General features: G+C 42.7%; 1 protein-coding gene across 7 annotated transcripts in view; it reads right to left on the bottom strand.

Annotated features, from left to right (window-relative positions):
• Positions 1 to 17,335, bottom strand: part of LOC139410621 (dmX-like protein 1) — a 60,492-nt gene extending 43,157 nt beyond the window's left edge. For 6 of the 7 annotated variants that reach the window (XM_071155941.1, XM_071155937.1, XM_071155942.1 and 3 more), the window contains exons 1-10: positions 17,113 to 17,335; positions 15,996 to 16,198; positions 15,476 to 15,601; positions 3,494 to 3,571; positions 3,247 to 3,325; positions 2,820 to 2,955; positions 2,615 to 2,681; positions 2,297 to 2,475; positions 2,008 to 2,212; positions 1,297 to 1,468 (exon numbers count right to left, since the gene is read on the bottom strand). In XM_071155941.1, the coding sequence (XP_071012042.1) occupies positions 1,297 to 1,468; positions 2,008 to 2,212; positions 2,297 to 2,475; positions 2,615 to 2,681; positions 2,820 to 2,955; positions 3,247 to 3,325; positions 3,494 to 3,571; positions 15,476 to 15,601; positions 15,996 to 16,082 (1,129 nt within the window). In that variant the 5' untranslated portion in view covers positions 16,083 to 16,198; positions 17,113 to 17,335. Of the gene's footprint in view, positions 1 to 1,296; positions 1,469 to 2,007; positions 2,213 to 2,296; positions 2,476 to 2,614; positions 2,682 to 2,819; positions 2,956 to 3,246; positions 3,326 to 3,493; positions 3,572 to 15,475; positions 15,602 to 15,995; positions 16,199 to 16,592; positions 16,687 to 17,112 lie in introns of those variants that run through there. The other variant, XM_071155943.1, reaches the window with a different exon arrangement.
• Positions 17,336 to 20,430: the final 3,095 nt, after the last annotated feature.

The following is a 20,430-nucleotide window of genomic DNA, read 5'->3' as shown; positions in this document are numbered from 1 at the left end:
ATGAAATAATGGCTATTATGATCAGGCACTAGTCAGCCTATCAATAGCCTATTTGTTGCCTTTTCATTTGCTTACTGACAGTTTGAATTGAGCTTATTGGAATTGGAAGTTTACAAGGTGAACAGGGACTTTCCAACCAGCAAATGTCTTATGAAATCATGCATTCATTGCACATTATAATGCTTAAGATAGAGGTTTTGCAGATGTGTAATTTTAACATTGCGGGACTGGGTACAGGAGCTGGAAGAGATTTGGCGGGAGCAGGTGGGATGTCAGCAAAAAAAACCTGCGAAGGCAGGCTCAGTATGAAATCCTCTACCTGGTTGTTCTTGGGCAGGTCACATTATCCCTAAATATGTGTGATGATCAGTAGAGTTGGGAATTGCCAGGGACCTCACAATACAATATTTTCTAGAGCCCGACCGATGTGGTATTTTTGGTCCGATATCGATTCCGATTTTTTGGGGGGGACAAATCGTACCCCTACCAATATATCTGCCGATATACTGTTTCATAGTGGGGAAATGAAAAAGTGTAATTTTCCCACACTGAATTCTCCTGAATTGGCATCCAAAAGAGCAGTTGTCCATTAACTATGCTTAAAAATGTTGATTTCATACATTGTGACAATGACATCATGAGTACGGCCGCAATTGTTCAGATAAACATGAGATTCCCTTTTTCCATCCCATTTATTGAATATCGTTTAACGGTTGAATTATCATCCGATATTGCTATATCCTCCGATAATGTCAGTGAACCGATGTCACAATACTTAGGTGCCGATACGATTGTATATGTATTGCGATCCAATACTGTGATTTTATTGCGATTCCATGGTCTAAACACTGCTCACAATGTCGGCTACAGAGGGAAGCGAGAGCCATGAGAAAACAAGTTTTGATCAGTCATGGAAATAAAAGTGTGGGAAACAAATTAGCTCCCCATTTAAAAAAAGATGGGAGTTATGAAGCTATGAAGGAAAAATACTGGTATTTTGGTGCAGGTACAGCCTAATAATATCACGATGTTGTCAAAACGATACAATATATTGCCAAAAATAATATCCCGATATGTAACTGTATCAACTCCACCCTCCATCACTAACGGTCAGTTAGATGGGCTTATAACATTGACTCTTAGGCATAACCTCTGCATTGTCATTCTTATGAATGAAGTACAGAAGGGGTTTACGACAGGCTCTGTTATCCTAAAATCAACTGTTAAGCAATGTAAACATCCTTGAATTAATGCCACTGAACTTAATGCCACTGAACCACTGTTTGTGTGCGGTACCTGTGGCAGGGTTGATGCTGGCAGCAATGTGGAAGTGGCAGAGAGCGTTGGCATGGGGCACGCTGTTGGTCTTGTGGTTGTGGTGACTGTTCTGCTGGGTCGGGAGGCGGCCGGTTAGGGAGGGCTGGGCCACACCTCTCAAGGGGGCTCTCCACGACTCCTGCAGATTCAACTGAAGCAACAAAATAGCTCCTAAGTAGGGATCTCGCTCTCATATGCTTTGGAAAACCATCCCGGAACTAAAATAGTACCTCTGATATCTCAGTCAGTGATGTTAATGAATAACTCAGCAATGTTAGCAGACTTTCCTCTGGGCATTGAATATACATTTGCATATCTATTTTTCCTGCAATGTAATTTGTCCCTTGCTCCTCAATATTTTCTGGCAAGATGCATAACCATGTAATGACAGTCGTCCAATAAGGAAAAGTTCTTTACACAACTAAAGTGAAGGCAATGCATCTGATCATATAACTAGTTACTAGAGCACCTCAACAAAAAACTAAATAAATTTTTCCGCAAAATGAATAGACGTACTTTAATCAACGGATGTACTGCATAGAAACAATATATATTTTTAGTGATCTTGTCAAGGGCTGCAAAGCCTAGAAAACGAGCTTCCTGACAGATATCCTTTTAGCTCTAAGCCTGTTACGCTCTCTTAACTTCTCACCAGCCTGATAGACTACGCGGTGGAAACATTCTTCCTACCTCCAGGGAATTCCTGTCCTGTGTTTTGATACGAGAGGGAGTCTTCTTGCTGCTTGACGATTTCAGCGAGTCGCTGCTCTGTCCGTTATTATTGTGACTGAGCGTGTGTCCGGACAGCAAGCTGTCACTGGGAAGCAGGGTCTCGGCCCACAGGCGACACACACTGTCCTTACAGCACGTCAGTAGAACATTGCACACTGAACCCCTGGAGGGAAAAACACAGAGGACACAACTCCATCAGGTCAGGTATGGGAGAAACATATTCTAAAGACTTAACGATGGGCCTTACCGTGGCATGTACTTGCTGGTCTTCCTCCAGGAGAAGCCTGTTACAGTGCGTGGGTGTGCCAGGTAGACAAAAGAGAAGTCGAGCTCGCCCTGAGCGTTGTGCTCCGGTGGGGTGAACAGCTTGGTCACGCCAGACTGCCATTTGCTCGTGCCGTACCACACTTTGACCAGACAGTCGTCCTGAAAACAACGGCATCACTGGGAGTTAGCACACAAAGGGTTACGTGGCTGTTGTTAGAATGCGTTTCTCTGTAAGGTCTTTACTTATAAACAAAAGGAACATCTTTATGCGCATGAATGGACACCAAAGGCCACCCACCTGTCCGGCAGTAGCAAAGAATTCTCCATCTGGAGAGAACTTCATGAGCTGAATTGGGGAGGCGGTTCTATTAAGATGAGGGAGACAACAATACATCAGATGGATCCATGAGAAGGTTTTTTTTGGGGGGGGGGGGATATTTTTTTATTTGGTCTTCTTCTTCTAAACAGGCTACATTAGGACTATTTCATAGTGCAGTTCTTACTTGCAGTGCCAGATACACCTCCAGGGACACTGAGGGTCACCAATTGTCATGTCTGTCTGTTCCCCTGCCTCATCAAAACCATCGCTGATATTGGACCACAGCTGCAGGCTAGCGGACCCAGTTAAGAGACGAGTGCCTGTGTGCAAAATATAAAACAAAAATCAGACAATGGAGAGAGAAGATTATTTTTAAAGAACACAGGACGTTTTAATTTGCAAAGATAGTATCAAGAGCCGTGTGTAATCTTAACGTGGATCCATAAAGCTTATTACAGAGCAGTGATACTATCAAGAGCAGTGTGTGGGTTTCTTATTTTTTCTCATGTTATTCAACTGTTACTATGCACCTGTAACAAAAGATAGCTCAGATGTTCAAGTGCCTTTTGAATTTGGAAAGATACCAAATATACATAGAATAATGGATTTACCTGTGGGGTCCCAGGCCAGGTTACGCACTATGGACTGCAAAACAAACTGTCCACTCTTCTGCCACTGGTAGCTCAGTTCCTGTAAGAACACAAGCATTCAAACGATCAAATCCAAATTGTCAATGCCAAGTCATTAGGAACAATAAATTCATAATTTCCTCACATATTATTTGTATCAGAAAGTTACACTGCAGTGCAGTCAGTAAGAATCAATTACTATTAGGGAATCAATACAATTAGCACTTACTGCTGATGTCCTGTCCTTCTGGTTCATGAGCTGAACCGGCTCAAAGACACAGACAATACTTCCATAGGAAGCTGCAACCTGTCGGCAGCAATTGAAGAGAAGAGACATTTTATTCAATGTGAAGGATTGACCTTCTCACTCTCATTATACCGTAACAAGTACCAAGCACAATACTTGTGACTTTTGAAAGGACTGTGAGCTGCAGCCTAATGGTTAGAGTGAAGATGATTAAAAGATGTGAGTACTGCAATTATGACTTAAGATAGTTGTGGTAATAGCATCCTCACAAATTGTAAATAACCACATGAATTATAAAACATTTCTTGGCAACCTTAGAAGCGTAAGGTCATTTTACTGTAGCCCTTAAAACTCATACCTGTATATGGGTTGAATATAATAAATTGAAGACACTGATACATTTTTACATTGGAATGAAGTGGCTGTACAGTAACATGCTTTATATGACGCCAGAACTCTGGCTCTGCGGTTCACATCGGTGAATGGGTTTTGACTGACAGATGTCCAGAACTCTGGCTCTGCGGTTCACGTCGGTGAATGGGTTTTGACTGACAGATGTCCAGAACTCTGGCTCTGCGGTTCACATCGGTGAATGGGTTTTGACTGACAGATGTCCAGAACTCTGGCTCTGCGGTTCACATCGGTGAATGGGTTTTGACTGACAGATGTCCAGAACTCTGGCTCTGCGGTTCACATCGGTGAATGGGTTTTGACTGACAGATGTCCAGAACTCTGGCTCTGCGGTTCACGTCGGTGAATGGGTTGAGACTGACAGATGTCCAGAACTCTGGCTCTGCGGTTCACGTCGGTGAATGGGTTTTGACTGACAGATGTCCAGAACTCTGGCTCTGCGATTCACATCAGTGAATGGGTTTTGACTGACAGATGTCCAGAACTCTGGCTCTGCGGTTCACATCGGTGAATGGGTTTTGACTGACAGATGTCCAGAACTCTGGCTCTGCGGTTCACGTCGGTGAATGGGTTTTGACTGACAGATGTCCAGAACTCTGGCTCTGCGGTTCACGTCGGTGAATGGGTTTTGACTGACAGATGTCCAGAACTCTGGCTCTGCGGTTCACGTCGGTGAATGGGTTGAGACTGACAGATGTCCAGAACTCTGGCTCTGCGGTTCACGTCGGTGAATGGGTTTTGACTGACAGATGTCCAGAACTCTGGCTCTGCGGTTCACATCGGTGAATGGGTTTTGACTGACAGATGTCCAGAACTCTGGCTCTGCGGTTCACATCGGTGAATGGGTTTTGACTGACAGATGTCCAGAACTCTGGCTCTGCGGTTCACGTCGGTGAATGGGTTTTGACTGACAGATGTCCAGAACTCTGGCTCTGCGGTTCACGTCGGTGAATGGGTTTTGACTGACAGATGTCCAGAACTCTGGCTCTGCGGTTCACGTCGGTGAATGGGTTTTGACTGACAGATGTCCAGAACTCTGGCTCTGCGGTTCACGTCGGGTTTTGACTGACAGATGTCCAGAACTTGGGTGACAAGCCAATCCCTCCCACTAATTGGGCAACTTCTGCAAATGTTTTGCTGTCTGAGGGAGGTAAATGCTGTAAATTAACAGGCCTATGCATACTGAACAAAAATATAAACGCAACATGTAAAGTGTTGGTCCCATATTTCATGAGCTGAAATAGAAATGTTCCAAAAAGCTTATTTCGCTCAAACTTTGTGCACAAATTTGTTTACATCCCTGTGAGTGAGCAGTTCTCCTTTGCCAAGATAATCCAGTCACCTGACAGGCATGGCATATCAAAAAGCTGATTAAACAGCGTGATCATTACACAGCTGCACTTTGCAATTGGCATGCTGACTGCAGGAATGTCCACCAGACCTGTTGCCAAATAATTTAGCGTTCATTTCTGTAACCAAAGCTGCCTCAGATGTCGTTATAGAGAATTTGGCAGTACGTCCAACCAGCCTCACAACCGCAGACCACGTAAGCCCAGGACCTCCACATCCAGCTTCTTCACCTGTGATGACGGACGTGCTACCTGTCCCAGACCTGCTGTTTTCAACTCTCTAGAGACAGCATGAGTGGTAGAGATACTCTTAATGATCGGCTATGAAAAGCCAACTGACATTTACTCCTGAGGTGCTGACTTGCTGCACCCTCGACAACTACTGTGATTATTATTATTTGACCATGCTGGTCATTTATGAACATTTGAACATCTTGGCCATGATCTGTTATAATCTCCACCCGGCACAGCCAGAAGAGGACTGGCCACCCCTCATAGCCTGGTTCCTCTCTAGGTTTCTTCCTAGGTTTTCGCCTTTCTAGGGAGTTTTTCCTAGCCACCGTGCTTCTACACCTGCATTGCTTGCTGTTTGGGGTTTTAGGTTTGGTTTTTGTACAGCGCTTTGAGATATCAGCTGATGTACGAAGGGCTATATAAATACATTTGATTTGATGAAACTGGGTTTGCACAACCAAAGGATTTCTGCACAAACTGTCTCAGGGAAGCTCATCTGCGTGCTCGTCATCCTCACCGGGGGTGGGGATATTTTTTGACCTGACTGCAGTTTGGCTCCGTAGTCAACTTCAGTGGCCACTGACACACTGGAGTGTGTTCGTCACGGATGAATCTCGGTTTGAACTGTCTGCAGATGGCAGACAGCGTGTATGGCGTCATGTGGGTGAGCGGTTTGCGGATGTCAATGTTGTGAATAGAGTGCCCCATGGTGGCGGTAGTCAAGGACCATATCACCTCCACCCTACCTGACACCCTAGACCCACTCCAATTTGCTTACCGCCCAAATAGGTCCACAGACGATGCAATCTCAACCACACTGCACACTGCCCTAACCCATCTGGACAAGAGGAATACGTATGTGAGAATGCTGTTCATCGACTACAGCTCGGCATTCAACACCATAGTACCCTCCAAGCTTGTCATCAAGCTCGAGACCCTGGGTCTCGACCCCGCCCTGTGCAACTGGGTACTGGACTTCCTGACGGGCCGCCCCCAGGTGGTGAGGGTAGGCAACAACATCTCCTCCCCGCTGATCCTCAACACTGGGGCCTCACAAGGGTGCGTTCTGAGCCCTCTCCTGTACTCCCTGTTCACCCACGACTGCGTGGCCACGCACGCCTCCAACTCAATCATCAAGTTTGCGGACGACACAACAGTGGTAGGCTTGATTACCAACAACGACGAGACGGCCTACAGGGAGGAGGTGAGGGCCCTCGGAGTGTGGTGTCAGGAAAATAACCTCACACTCAACGTCAACAAAACTAAGGAGATGATTGTGGACTTCAGGAAACAGCAGAGGGAACACCCCCCTATCCACATCGATGGAACAGTAGTGGAGAGGGTAGCAAGTTAAGTTCCTCGGCATACACATCACAGACAAACTGAATTGGTCCACTCACACAGACAGCATCGTGAAGAAGGCGCAGCAGCGCCTCTTCAACCTCAGGAGGCTGAAGAAATTCGGCTTGTCACCAAAAGCACTCACAAACTTCTACAGATGCACAATCGAGAGCATCCTGGCGGGCTGTATCACCGCCTGGTATGGCAACTGCACCGCCCTCAACCGTAAGGCTCTCCAGAGGGTAGTGAGGTCTGCACAACGCATCACCGGGGGCAAACTACCTGCCCGCCAGGACACCTACACCACCCGATGTCACAGGAAGGCCATAAAGATCATCAAGGACATCAACCACCCGAGCCACTGCCTGTTCACCCCGCTATCATCCAGAAGGCGAGGTCAGTACAGGTGCATCAAAGCTGGGACCGAGAGACTGAAAAACAGCTTCTATCTCAAGGCCATCAGACTGTTAAACAGCCACCACTAACACCGAGTGGCTGCTGCCAACACACTGACTCAACTCCAGCCACTTTAATAATGGGAATTGATGGGAAATTATGTAAATATATCACTAGCCACTTTAAACAATGCTACCTTATATAATGTTACTTACCCTACATTATTCATCTCATATGCATACGTATATACTGTACTCTATATCATCGACTGTATCCTTATGTAATACATGCATCACTAGCCACTTTAAACTATGCCACTTTGTTTACATACTCATCTCATTTGTACATACTGTACTCGATACCATCTACTGTATCTTGCCTATGCTGCTCTGTACCATCACTCATTCATATATCCTTATGTACATATTCTTTATCCCCTTACACTGTGTACAAGACAGTAGTTTTGGAATTGTTAGTTAGATTACTTGTTATTACTGCATTGTCGGAACTAGAAGCACAAGCATTTCGCTACACTCGCATTAACATCTGCTAACCATGTGTATGTGACAAATAAAATTTGATTTGGTATGGACAGACAATGCATTCGTAAAGTATTCAGACCCCTTGACTAATTCCACATTGCTACATTATAGCCTTACTCTAAAATGGATTCAATTACTTTTTCCCCCTCTACACACAATACCCCATAATGACAAAGTGAAAACAGGTTTAGAAATGTTTGCTAATTAAAAATAAAAACCAAATACCTTAAGTATTCAGACCCTTTGCTATGACTCGAAATTAAGCTCAGATGCATCTAGTTTCCATTGATCATCCTTGAGATGTTTCTACAACTTGATTAGAGTCCACCTGTGGTAAATTCAATTGATTGGACATGATTTGGAAAGGCACACACACCTGCCTATATAAAGGGCCCACAGTTGACAGTAAAAACCAAGCCATGAGGTTGAAGGAATTTTCCAGTAGAGCTCCGAGACAGGATTATGTCGAGACACAGACCTAGGGAAGTGTACCCAAAAATGTCTGCAGCATTGAAGGTCCCCAAGAAGATAGTGGCCTCCATCATTCTTAAATGGAAGAAGTATGGAACCACCAAGACTCTTCCTAGAGCAATCGGGGGAGAAGGACCTTGGTCAGGGAGGTGACCAAGAATCCGATGGTCACCGAGTTCCTCTGTGGAGATGGTTTTCCTTCTGGAAGGTTCTTCCATCTCTGTAGCACTCCACCAAATCATGCCTTTATGGTGGAGTGGCCTGAAGAAAGCCACTCTTCAGTAAAAGACATGACAGCCCTCTTGGAGTTTGCCAAAAGGTACCTAAAGACTCCCAGACCACGAGAAACAAGATTCTCTGGTCTGATGAAACCAAGATTGCACTCTTTGGCCTGAATGCCAAGAGTCACGTCTGGAAGAAACCTGGCACCATCCCTAAAGTGAAAAATGGTTGAAGCAGCATCATGCTATGGGGGACTTTTTCAGCGGCAGGGACTGGGAGACTAGTCAGGATCAAGGGAAAGATGAACAGAGCAAAGTACAGAGAGATCCTTGATGAAAACCTGCTCCAGAGCGCTCAGTACCTCAGGCTGGGGTGAAGGTTCACCGTCGAAAAAGACAATGCATCTAAGCACACAGCCAAGACAAAGCCGGAGAGGCTTTAGGACAAGTCTTTGAATGTTCTTGAGGCCCAGCCAGAGCCCGGAATTGAACCCGTTCGAACATCTCTGGAGAGACCTCAAATTGCTGTGCAGCGACGCTCCCCATCCAACCTGACAGAGATTGAGAGGATCTGCAGAGAAGAATGGGAGAAACTCCCCAAATACAGGTGTGCCAAGCTTGTAGTGTCATACATAAGACTCTAGGCTGTAATCGCTGCAAAAGGTCATTCTAGTGGTTAGTGTTGGGCCAGTAACCAAAAGGTTTCTGGATTGAATCCCATGGCTGACAAGGTAAAAATCTGTCGTTCTGCTCCTGAGCAAGGCAGTTAACCCACTGTTCCCCAGGCGCCGAAGAGGTGAATGTCGATTAAGGCATTCCCCCCCTCTCTGATTTCTCTCCGATTTTCCTTTCAACAAAGTACGGGTCTGAATACGGGTCTGAATACTTAAACGTGATATTTCAGTTCTTGCTTCGTCATTATAGGGTATTGTGTGTAGATTGATGAGAAATAAGGCTGTAAAGTAACAAAATGTGGAAAAAGTCAAGGCGGCTGAATACTTCGAATGCACTGTAAGCTACAGATAATGAACACAATTACATTTTATTGGTGGCAATTTGAATGCACAGAGATACCGCGATGAGATACTTTCAGCCCATTGTCATGGCATTAATCAGTATCACCTCATGTTTAAGTATAATAATGCATGACCCCATGTCTCAAGGATCAGTACACAATTCCTGGAGGCTGAAAATGTCCCAGTTCTTCCATGGCCTGCATACTCAACAGACATGTCACCCATTGAGCCCGTTTGGAATTATCTGGATCGATGTGAACGACAGCGTGTTCCAGTTCCCGCCAATATCCAGCAACTTTGCATAGCCATTGAAGAGGAGTGGGACAACATTCCACAGGCCACAATCAACAGCCCGATCAACTATGCGAAGGAGATGTTGTGCTGCATGAGGCAAATAGTGGTGACACCAGATACTGACTGGTTTTCTGATCCACGCACCTTCCTTTTTGCATATCTATATTCCCAGTCGTGAAATCCATAGATTAGGGCCTAATGAATTTATTTACATTTTATTATTATTTTATTTAACTAGGCAAGTCAGTTAAGAACAAATTCTTATTTACAATGACGGCCTAGGAACAGTGGGTTAACTGCCTTGTTCAGGGGCAGAACAACAGATTTTTACCTTGTCAGCTTCGATCTAGCAACCTTTGGGTTACAGGCCCAAATGCTCTAACCACTAGGCTACCTGAATGGTTTTCTTATGTAAACGGTGTATTTTGAAAAATTAGACATTTAGGATTATAATAAATACCCCAATGATGTCATACAAGCAAGCCAAATACCTGTGAGCCCAAAAGTGCACATTTCCACATGATAAAACTCATGTAATATACAGTGTCAGTTTATGATCACGATGTTTGATGTACATTTACAAGGGTTGTTCTGAGCCGAATTAGTCTGTCTATTATTAAGAAAATTCACCATGGCACACGCTAGTGTTATCATGATAACAGAATTTTGACTTCCATATCAATACCAGGTTTAGTATCACGTTACTAAATATCAAAACGATACCAGAAAAAAAAAGTCACAGAATGGCACTTGATCCAGCCAGATAAACTCAGCTACAGCTCTGTTAAATCGTTAGTTCAATATCATTACATTTGAACATTGTCCAATTTTTGGAGACAACCATGTATGCATAAATTTAGTAAATGATACAATCAATTTGACTTTGTAACTTCAAAACAATATATTGGTAATCATTTATTTAAATGACAAAAATATATATTGATAAACTGGGTATATCAAGATGGAGCCTAGGTCTATTCACAATACAGGTGAATGCATATTATTCAGTAGGAGTGTGTGCATGCATTGAGTTATTGGACTGCTTTGCGATCACAGACTGGAACATGTTCCCGGGATTCTTCCGACGACATTGAGGAATACACCACATCAGTCACTGGCTTTATCAATAAGTGCATTGAGGACGTTGTCCCTACTGTGACTGTACGTACATACCCCAACCAGAAGCCATGGATTACAGGCAACATTCGCAATGAGCTAAAGGGTAGAGCTGCCGCTTTCAAGGTGCGGGACTCTAACCCGGAAGCTACAAGAAATCCCGCTATGCCCTGCGACGTACCATCAAACAGGCAAAGCGGCAATACAGGGCTAAGAATGAATCATACTACACCAGCTCCGACACTCGTCGGATGTGGCAGGGCTTGCAAACTATTACAGACTACAAAGGGAAGCACAGCCGCGAGCTGCCCAGTGACACGAGCCTACCAGACGAGCTAAATCACTTCTATGCTAGCTTCGAGGCAAGCAACACTGAGGCATGCATGAGAGCATTAGCTGTTCCGGACGACTGTGAGATGACGCTCTCCGTAGCCGACATGAGTAAGACCTTTAAACAGGTCAACATACACAAGGCTGCGGAGCCAGACGGATTACCAGGACGTGTGCTCCGGGCATGTGCTGACCAACTGGCAGGTGTCTTTATTGACATTTTCAACATGTCCCTGATTGAGTCTGTAATACCAACATGCTTCAAGCAGACCACCATAGTCCCTGTGCCCAAGAACACAAAGGCATCCTGCCTTTGGTTCAACACTAGTTCCCTCAAAGCTCATCACCAAGCTAAGGATCCTGGGACTAAACACCTCCCGCTGCAACTGGATCCTGGACTTCCTGACAGGCTGCCCCCAGGTGGTGAGGGTAGGTAGCAACACATCTGCCACACTGATCCTTAACACTGGATCTCCCCAGGGGTGCGTGCTCAGTCCCCTCCTGTACTCCCTGTTCACCCACGACTGCATGGCCAGGCACGACTTCAACACCATCATTAAGTTTGCAGACGACACAACAGTGGTAGGCCTGATCACCGACAACGACGAGACAGCCTATAGGGAGGAGGTCAGAGAACTGGCCGGGTGGTGCCAGAATAACTACCTATCCCTCAATGTAACCAAGACTAAGGAGATGATTGTGGACTACAGGAAAAGGAGCACCGAGCACGTCCCCATTCTCATCGACGGGGCTGTAGTGGAGCAGGTTGAGAGCTTCAAATTCCTTGGTGTCCACATCAACAACAAACTAGAATGGTCCAAACACACCAAGACAGTCGTGAAGAGGACACGACAAAGCCTATTCCCCCTCAGGAAACTAAAAAGATTTGGCATGGGTCCTGAGATCCTCAAAAGGTTCTACAGCTGCAACATCGAGAGCATCCTGACCGGTTGCATCACTGCCTGGTACGGCAATTGCTCGGCCTCCGACCGCAATGAACTTCAGAGGGTAGTGCGTACGGCCCAGTACATCACTGGGGCAAAGCTGCCTGCCACCCCGGACCTCAACACCAGGCAATGTCAGAGGAAGGCCCTAAAAATTGTCAAATAACCTAGCCACCCTAGTCATAGACTGTTCTCTCTACTACCGCATGGCAAGCAGTACTGGAGTGCCAAGTCTAGGACAAAAAGGATTCTCAACAGTTTTTACCCCCAAGCCATAAGACTCCTGAACAGGTAACCAAATGGTTACCCGGACTATTTGCATTGTGTGCGCCCCCCCCCCAACCCTTCTTTTACGCTGCTGCTACTCTCTGTTTATCTTATATGCATAGTCACTTTAACTATACATTCATGTACATACTACCTAAATTAGCCCGACCAACCAGTGCTCCCGCACATTGGCTAACCGGGCTATCTGCATTGTGTCCCACCACCCGCCAACCCCTCTTTTTACGCTTCTGCTACTCTCTGCTCATCATATATGCAGTCACTTTAACGATAGCTACATCTACATACTACCTCAATAAGCCTGACTAACAGGTATATAGCCTTGCTACTCTTTTTTCAAATGTCTTTCTACTGTTGTTTTATTTCTTTACTTACCTACACACAGCAGGGTAGCCTAGTGGTTAGAGCGTTGGACTAGTAACCGGAAGGTTGCAAGTTCAAATCCCCGAGCTGACAAGGTACAAATCTGTAGTTTTGCCCCTGCACAGGCAGTTAACCCACTGTTACTAGGCTGTCATTGAAAATAAGAATTTGTTCTTAACTGACTTGCCTACTTAAATAAAGGCAAAAAATAACACACAAACCTTTTTTTTGGCACCATTGGTTAGAGCCTGTAAGTAAGCATTTCACTGTAAGGTATGTTGTATTTGGCGCACGTGACGAATAAACTTTGATTTGATTGAGCTTGTTTTAGCTGATTCCATTGGGCTACAAATGACAATCCCTTCCATTTAGGACTATTTTATTGGCAACTGATAAGATAACTTACTACTTTATTGTGCTGATTAACAACATTTGCATAGATGGGTTAGCTGCCAACGTCACAGAAACAATGCACACGTTTCTATGGGGCAGAAGTCCGGGTGTTGTTGTGATTCTGGATGGCGAGAACGACAAGAAACTGCCATGTGGGGAATCGTTTCAGCTTGTTCTTCATACCATGTCTTATTTTGACTGACCTCAGGTCTATGCTAATATGGGTCAAATTCGCTAACTAACAACAACAACTGTAAAGAGGTATTTGACAACAAGTGCTCATTGTGCAAATGTATTTACGTGTTCAATAAACATTGGCGACGAAATACAGTTTACATGTCATCAATCTAAGCCAACCGCGTCTGATTTTCCCCATAATTGCGCACGCGTCAAATGTTGCTAGACAACCAACCCTTCTATAGGATAAGCAATCTCTTATTTTCTAAGTGTGCCTGTATAAGAAATGAATGACAATTTGTTAGGCAGAATGTGGTTGTGGAATCTGATTTGGTAAAGGAAGATGAAGAACTGAATGAGTTTTTGGTGGCAAGGAGACAAAGTGAATTAATAAAATGTTGGAGGGTCAACTTTGAAATCAGCCATTTTTGGCGTTATGGTTTGCATATTATCACAAACAAAGTACTAGGGTAGTGAATTCAGCTGTAAACTAACAAGGAAAGTCAGCTTACAATTAAAGCTGGAAGCTACCTGCATCGTCTTGCATTGTAAGTGTTCTAGCCTGTATGGACATTGTTTTTGCAGACAGTAACGAACAGTTTCAACATAACGTGTTGCATTATTCAAGTTAACTTCTGTGTAGCATGTGGGGACTAGGGAGCTAATGCAGCGCAGACAGCTCTAGCGATGAATGAGTAAGTAGAGCAAGCTATTTGCACTATAAAAGGGACTGCGCTGATACAGACTTGATCCTCTCAAGCACCTGAATGCACTCATGACTACTTTCTATGAATGGCAATGTGAAAGCCTAACACCGTCATGCTAGTCCTGTCGACAACAGAACAAGCTTTCAAAATGATGCCCGCTTGACCCAGATTGCGATTTATAACGGGCTGTTCTTGGATTACATAAACAGTAATTGTGTGATGGCGGGGATGCAGGGTTGAGTTCCAAACAAAACAACTACAAGTGTGCTTGCTCTAGTTCAACAGCATGCTTGGAGAGTAAACAACAACAAAAAACACCTTATAGTTGAAGACTTTTCTTTGAGTAAATAAATAAAAATAGAGAGAGAGAAGAAAGAAGAGAAAGGAGAGAGGAAAGAGAGAAGGGGAGAGAGAATTTTATGGTTTTATGTGGCATCTATCCCACATTTTCCATAAATATTCTTATCATGTTACTGAAAGTAACCAGAGTACCTTATGATTTATCAACAAACGCGGCGAAAAGTACATTAAATGTAAAATTAAATCAACAGTGTAATGTTCGGATTCAGTCTCGTGTCAGGTGAACAGTTGTGTAATCAACTTTGGTCGAATAATCTTCCCACAATCTCCAAACTGTTCCCTGTCAATTGCTACCATGGTTAATCATATTATTTTCATATTTATTCTGTAAGAAACATTTCAACTTATCATATAGGCCAATTCCCACGAGTGTAAAGGGTTAAGCATTTTACCACATGCTAAATGTCTACTTAGCATAATTTGAAATCTGCACCAGACCCAATAATTAACACATAGGAATCAAGTATATTGGCCTCTTTCTAACTCTGAAAGTTACTGGTTGATCTAAAACGAGGTAGTCCATAGTCAGGCACAAAAATAACTATAGGCTAACTTCCTTAGATAATACAGGTTGTGTCTAATAAGGACGATATTCCAACAATCAGGAGAGCTACATGTCATGGGTCGTGACTCGTGAGTCTGAGTCAGAACATACAACATTTTCCCACCGTGTATTGGCTGGCTTATTTTTGTTTCTCTTTCTTCATTTCCTTTTTCTGAAATATTGTGATTCTATTGCATTTGTAATATTGCATCATAATTCACACATGTTGCTGCTTAGAAACAATATAGCAAATAAATGTTCAATATTGCTCAAGGTTTAGCTACAATATAGCCTATAGCAAATTAATGGTCAATATTGATACAAAGCAACGGCCATGTAAACAATATGACATGGATATACAAACAGGGTCATAGTAGCATGCAAACTCAACTGGTTCTTCGCCAAACAGCATTGTCTATAAGTTGCAGTAACTACACCAGACAAGTAATACAAGAAACAATGTCTCATACCTGGCCTCCCTGTAGTGAGCTGTCCACACAGCCCACCTGGATGTTCCCATGCTTCGCTCCTGGGATGATCTGTAGCCTTTCAAAGTCACTGCCCAAAATCACAACGTCACAGCCAGAGGCATATGCCTATCACATGAGAGGGTGGGATGAGCGAGGAATGTCACTCAGTTAGGACAATAATCACAAAGAACTGTCAAGTGCGATTTAATGAAAGTTGAACTTCTAGTATGACTTTGCATTGCATGACACTGACAAGCAGATGATATCTGTAGTATGCATACTAATTCCATGAATAAATATACGGACAAAATGCAGACTGTCAACACGGCATAAGCAGCACAATGTAACTTTTGCCTGCACTAGAGGACAGAGACAAAAATAGTCTGATATTGATCGGCTCAGTGAAAGACTGTGGGTATAGTATCAGATTCTCTTCTCTGAACAGTGCTGCTGGACTAGCACGGAGCACTCCCAAAGCATGCTTAAAATGTAGGGAGACTGACTGCCTGAAATATCTTACCGTGAATGGTTGGTTGTTTATGCTACCTACAGAAAAACAATTGTCCCCTGGGTTGACGGCCCCAGTAAGGACTTGGTGAAGATTCATGGTCCTTTGTAACGCTGTCTTCCTGCCCTCACAATGTGGCCTTGATCCAGGACAAATTCATGAGAAACCAATGCAATGACGTGGTCATTGTGCTTCAAATCATAAAGTCAGTTCCCCTGTGAGAAAGAGAAACATGTCAGTTGTTGGTTGTGCTACTGACAGTTAAGACACTAGCTAGGTAACTTGTAGCCATCGCACTCGATGTCATATTCTCAGCAAGACAATCTTCAGTGGCAAACATCACCAGACATGTCAGTTAGTGAGACAACTAACGCTGGGTTGATAACTTGGTACAGTACAACATTGCTAGATTAGCAAGTAAACAAAAATGACTACATACCTAGCTAGCAAATGACAGCAAACTAGCAGTAGCAGGTAAGCTAGCTGTAGCTAAAGATTACAGCTAGTTAGTTAGCTAATGACAATGTTGAGACATTAGCCCATAAGTGCATTGGATAATTTACACCCCTCATCCCATGAAATCATCGCGCTCCTACATGGAAAACCAACCTGAATGTAGAGGTGTTTGGCCCGCAAACTAGAACGGGACACCGGCATAACAATCGTTTCTAAACTGGAAAGAGGTGAGCAAGTTCCGTGTGCCAACTCACGTGACACCATCACTCGGAAATAGATGACAGATAGCAACCCATTTAGCTAAATAAAAGCAACATATTGTCTATCATTTAGATTTTTTTTTAAAGATATAGCTATCAATAAGCAAGTGGTCAACTATCAAGTCAATTCACGCAACAACCAACTAGCTAGCTAGCAAAGACACGAGCATGCTACCTAGCTTTGGGACACATCGGGAGTCACTGTAACTAATACATAGATTACAGATGTTTCCAATAGCTAAGCTACCCATGTTGTTGCGTCTCTACAGGCTTACTAGCTAGTTATCGTCAACTAAATGAACTAGTTAGCTTCAGCTTCGATACAAAATATTACGTTACAGTATATAACACTATTGGGCGAAATCCGAAATGTAACGTTACAGCTAGCTAGCCTAGTGTCAAAATGCACTTACTTCTCGTCGTTTGGTTTGACTCATGAATGCATTGCGACCTGCTATCATATGACTGCTAGCAAGCAGTCTGTCATTCCGTCACGTTGGTTGCTAGCTATTCTTCTTGTAAGATAACGGACAATTTCAAATAATATGCTAAATACACACGTTAAACCATTTAGCTAGCTGTGGTATAGAGTTAGCTAGTGGCGCTCCTCTCCCGTGTGACGGTCATGAAACCGTGCTATGGATTGTGGTCATTGTAGTAATTGATGGTGCGTGATTTCATCAATGACGATGCTGTTTGCGGAATATGTTTGCCCTTTACGGATGCCCTCTACATACGGAGAGAGAGGTGCTTATGATAAACTCTCGAAGTTTTAGAATGGATTTAAAATGGCAGCCATATTGGTCAGGGAGAAATCCTAACTAGTCTAGGGAAAGGGAGATACCTAGTCAGTTGTACAACATAATCCAGATTTTTCTTCCACAGGAAAATAAAAGTAAGGCCTGTGATTTATCAGAAATTGTGTAATAGAATTATTGTCAACCTAAACTCGTGTCATATAATTATAAATACAGTTTATATCGGTTTTATACAAATTGTATGTATAAGTAGTCTCTAAAATATATGTAAACAGATCATACATTTCTCAAATTGTGTTGTCTTGGAAAGCTGTGACTGCTATTATATGATACAATATCAGTCCTACCATCAACTGATTTCAGCCAGTGTATGGCTGTGTATTGACTGCATTGTTTGAATGGAATGTTGGCATATTGTCAGTTAATACTAACAAACATATGGTGCAAATGCATTCTTAAAATGCATTATTTTACACAATTTCTTATCACAGAACTGGCAAACCATGGTTGACCAACTCCCTGGCCAAAATAGCTGACCTTTAGACCATCAGAAGAAGGTTCATGTCCAGTATTCTAAATTATAATTCCTTACTTGCTACACCATTCAATATCCTCATGCCTTCATAATTTGGGGATTCCCGAGTGGCACAGCAGTCTAAGGCACTGCGTCTCAGTGTTCAAGGCATCACTAGACACCCTGGTTTGATTCCCGGCTGTATCACAACCGCCTGTGATTGGGAGGCCCATAGGGCAGTGTACAATTGGCCCAGTGTTTTCAGAGTTTGGCCGGTGTAGGCTGTCATTGTAAATAATAATTTGTTCTTAACTGACTTGTCTAGTTAAATAAATAAAAATAACAATGCTGGCCCTCACACAGTCAACTAAAATAGCATGCAGTGTATTGGGTCCAATTCCCAAGTCATTCCCTATTCCCCAATAATGATAAAAAAACAACAAGGGAGTTGTACTCTTTATGTCCAAAAAGGTCATTTCTGGACAATATTTCTGTCCATTTAGGGGACAGACCCCTTTTGGCTCAAGAGCACCCCTAGAGGCAAGAATTCTGTACAGTTCTTTAATTTTCTCCTCAGACTCTCCTCCTCACTGCTGACAGCGATGGGTAAATTAATGATGCTGATCTGGGCCTATAATTTGTATGAACATTAAATGTTTTTAAAAAATTATGCAGTCGAGATTCCCACATTTTTAGAATTCACAGAAGTCAGCACGGCCTGAGTGCAATGGTCGAGCCTTGTCCTGGGTGATCAAGGTATCTCACATGCCAGGTAAGTTTATCATGTTTTCTTACCTCTTTCAACCCTTACAACAAGTCCTACAGGATTTTTCTGTGGGACAACTTTCAGAAGTAAATAAAAAATAAATAAAAAAGAGAATTCTTGCAGGAACAAATATCATGCAGGAAAATGTTACATGTAGGATATTTCACTCCTTCATTCTTATTTAAGACAAACATCAGCCTTGCAACTTGGTTTGCTGTAAATGCGGAATAAGGATATAAATGGTTTGTTAACAAAAACACTATTTACAAACAAAACAACTCCATTTTGCGTTATGATTCGGTTAAAACCAATGTAAAAAATAGTAAAAAAATATAGAAAAACCCTTGAATGAGAAGGTGTGTCCAAAACGTTTGACTGGTACTGTACATGTACTGTATGTTGAAATGACCATTGTAAATATTGCAGATTATACCTTTAAAGCTAGAAGAGTTAATTGAAATAATAACAAAGCATTTACCTCACCTCTGTTAGTCAAAAGCTGAGAGATGGGCCTGGAGAAATGTAACCACTCTCAAATTTTTATTTTTATTTTTTTATTTTACCTTTCTTTAACTAGGCAAGTCAGTTAAGAACAAATTCTTATTTTCAATGACGGCCTAGGAACAGTGGGTTAACTGCCTGTTCAGGGGCAGAACGACAGATTTGTACCTTGTCAGCTCGAGGGTTTGAACTTGCAACTTTCCAGTTACTAGTCCAACGCTCTAACCACTAGGCTACCCTGCCGCCCCAATTCATAGACAGAGCTATGCATGCAAGGACTGAATATACACTATATACAAATTATAGTTTTCAAATTAAATACAATTTTGCAAATGTTATCGCAACGGCAGCAAAATGCTTGTTTCTAGCAATTCAGTAATACCTAACAATGCAAAACAATACAGATACATCCAAAAAATAATAATAAAGAAATGAATAAATATCAGAATGAGTCCGGAATGTATGTATATAATGTATATAATGCTGTGAAATGTATATATATTATGTATGTATATAATGCTGTGAAATAGACTGTTTGGGCAGCATATGAATAGAAAAGCTGTGTACAGCAGTAGTTACATTGGATGAGCCTGGACTAGAATACAGTATATACGTTTGAAGTCAGAAGTTTACATACACTTAGGTTGGAGTCATTAAAACTCGTTTTTCAACCACTCCACGAATTTCTTGTTAACACACTATAGTTTTGGCAAGTCAGTTAGGACATCTACTTTGTGCATGACAAGTAATTTTTCCCACAATTGTTTACAGACATATTATTTCACTTATAATTCACTGTATTACAATTCCAGTGGGTCAGAAGTTTACATACACTAAGTTGACTGTGCCTTTAAACAGCTTGGAAAATTCCAGAAAATAATGTCATGGCTTTAGAAGCTTCTGTTAGGCTAATTGACATCATTTGAGTCAATTGGAGGTGTACCTGTAGATGTATTTCAAGGCCTACCTTCAAACTCAGTGCCTCTTTGCTTGACATCATGGGAAAATCAAAAGAAATCAACCAAGAACTAAGAAAAATAAATTATAGATCTCCACAAATCTTTTTCATTCTTGGGAGCAATTTCCAAACGCCTGAAGGTACCACTTTAATCTGTACAAACAATAGTACGTTTTAACACCATGGGACCACACAGCCGTCATATTGTGTCACGACTTCCACCGAAGGTGGCTC

Source organism: Oncorhynchus clarkii, chromosome 6 (assembly GCF_045791955.1).
Source record: "Oncorhynchus clarkii lewisi isolate Uvic-CL-2024 chromosome 6, UVic_Ocla_1.0, whole genome shotgun sequence".
Lineage (NCBI taxonomy): Eukaryota > Metazoa > Chordata > Actinopteri > Salmoniformes > Salmonidae > Oncorhynchus > Oncorhynchus clarkii.
This window is presented reverse-complemented; position numbering and strand designations above follow the sequence as displayed.